The following is a 1,402-nucleotide window of genomic DNA, read 5'->3' as shown; positions in this document are numbered from 1 at the left end:
TCCCGAACCTGTCGCGCCCCCTCCCGGCCGCCCGCGCTCCGCCAGCCGCGCCCGCGCGCTCCAGGAACGCGGCCCGCGGGCTGCGCAGGGCAGGGCTAGAGCTGCGCCCCAGGCTCTCCGGACGCCCCCGGCGGAGCCCACCGGGTGCCTCGGACTCCGCCTTGCCACGACGCGCTCAGAAAGCGTGCGGATTCGGTTGCGCGGAGTCCGGGACCGGGTGTGGGAAGGTCGTGGGATGCCCTCAGGTTTAGTAAGGACTTTGAGTTGTTTCTTTTAATTTTGCTGAGAAAGTGAAGGATCCAGGGGGAAAGTTGGGCCCGCTTTCTTTGAGGTCCAGGTGCAGAAGCTGAAGAACTGTAACCCTCCAGAAGGCAGGGCTCCCACGGTTTCCCTCAGCCCTGTTTCTGGCTGGGTGACAGGAATGTAGGTGTAGGTGATCCCTCTTAGGAATACCCTGTTCAATAGTAAATAGCGAACTGGTCCCTAGGTTTACTTACATCCCATTTTACAAATATCCTATTTCTGAATTAGAAGACCTAGAGGTTGAAAAACATCCTGACCTCAGCGAATGAACTTGAAAACGGAATAGAAGACGCTTTTTATAAAACCCCAAGACAAACAGTTCCGGCAGCACACAGTCTTTATTCTAATAAAAGTCATTCTCCCTGGGGAGACTGAAAGGAAGGTGGGGGAGGGCCTGGTGTGCTGATTTGGGGCCAGCAGACTTCTTATGAATAGAAACGTTAGTACTTTTGAGTCATCTGGCTGTGTAAGTAATAAGAGCTTGTGAGGGTGTGACAATGCTGTTTAGCTGAAAGGAAGTTTTGGGGAGTGTGTATTTTGTTTAAAGATTTTTATCTTAAAACAAAAACTAGCCCCCTGCCTTCCTTAAATTGTGAGGTAGAACTCTGATTTGTTCTGCACTGAGCACATTACAGGGTCTTGGTAGATTGCCACTGATAAAAAGGCAGGAAGTCAAGCCAAGCTGCTAGCAAAGGAGCTAGCCAGGAACTCATGAGAAAAATCAGAATGACTTGAAACAGAAGGATGCTGGATCTTGACAGCCATATCTAGATCACTTCAGAAAACGCCAAGTGTGGCCTCATACAGGAAGACGTTCTGACTTTTACCACTTCCTCAGATTGGTTAGGGAGAAAGTTAGCAGTTATGAATGAACAGAAAAAAGACAAACTAGCAAAACACTGACAGAGTCTACCCCTCAATAAAGATGAAAAATCAGGCACTTATAAAATTTCTACAATATGCCTGTGGCTATCCTCACAGTCACTTAAAAAATGCCTGGTTCACAGTGTCCAGTCTACAAAGAGGAGGGTCAACACAGAGGAATCACTTCTTCCATGTTTCCAACCGAAGCCAACGAGGGTGGAGCAAGACCCTTGAA

General features: G+C 49.1%; 1 protein-coding gene across 1 annotated transcript in view; it reads right to left on the bottom strand.

The window, feature by feature from the left end:
* The window catches only part of LOC103725247, a 128,321-nt gene that overhangs the window by 416 nt on the left and 126,503 nt on the right, over nt 1–1,402 (bottom strand). The window contains exon 6 of the mRNA XM_008822581.1: nt 16–240. Coding sequence (XP_008820803.1) covers nt 16–240 — 225 coding nt within the window. The remainder of the gene's footprint in view (nt 1–15; nt 241–1,402) is intronic.

The sequence above is a fragment of the Nannospalax galili genome, unplaced genomic scaffold (genome assembly GCF_000622305.1).
Source record: "Nannospalax galili isolate Female #2095 unplaced genomic scaffold, S.galili_v1.0 scaffold85, whole genome shotgun sequence".
Classification (NCBI taxonomy): domain Eukaryota; kingdom Metazoa; phylum Chordata; class Mammalia; order Rodentia; family Spalacidae; genus Nannospalax; species Nannospalax galili.
This window is presented reverse-complemented; position numbering and strand designations above follow the sequence as displayed.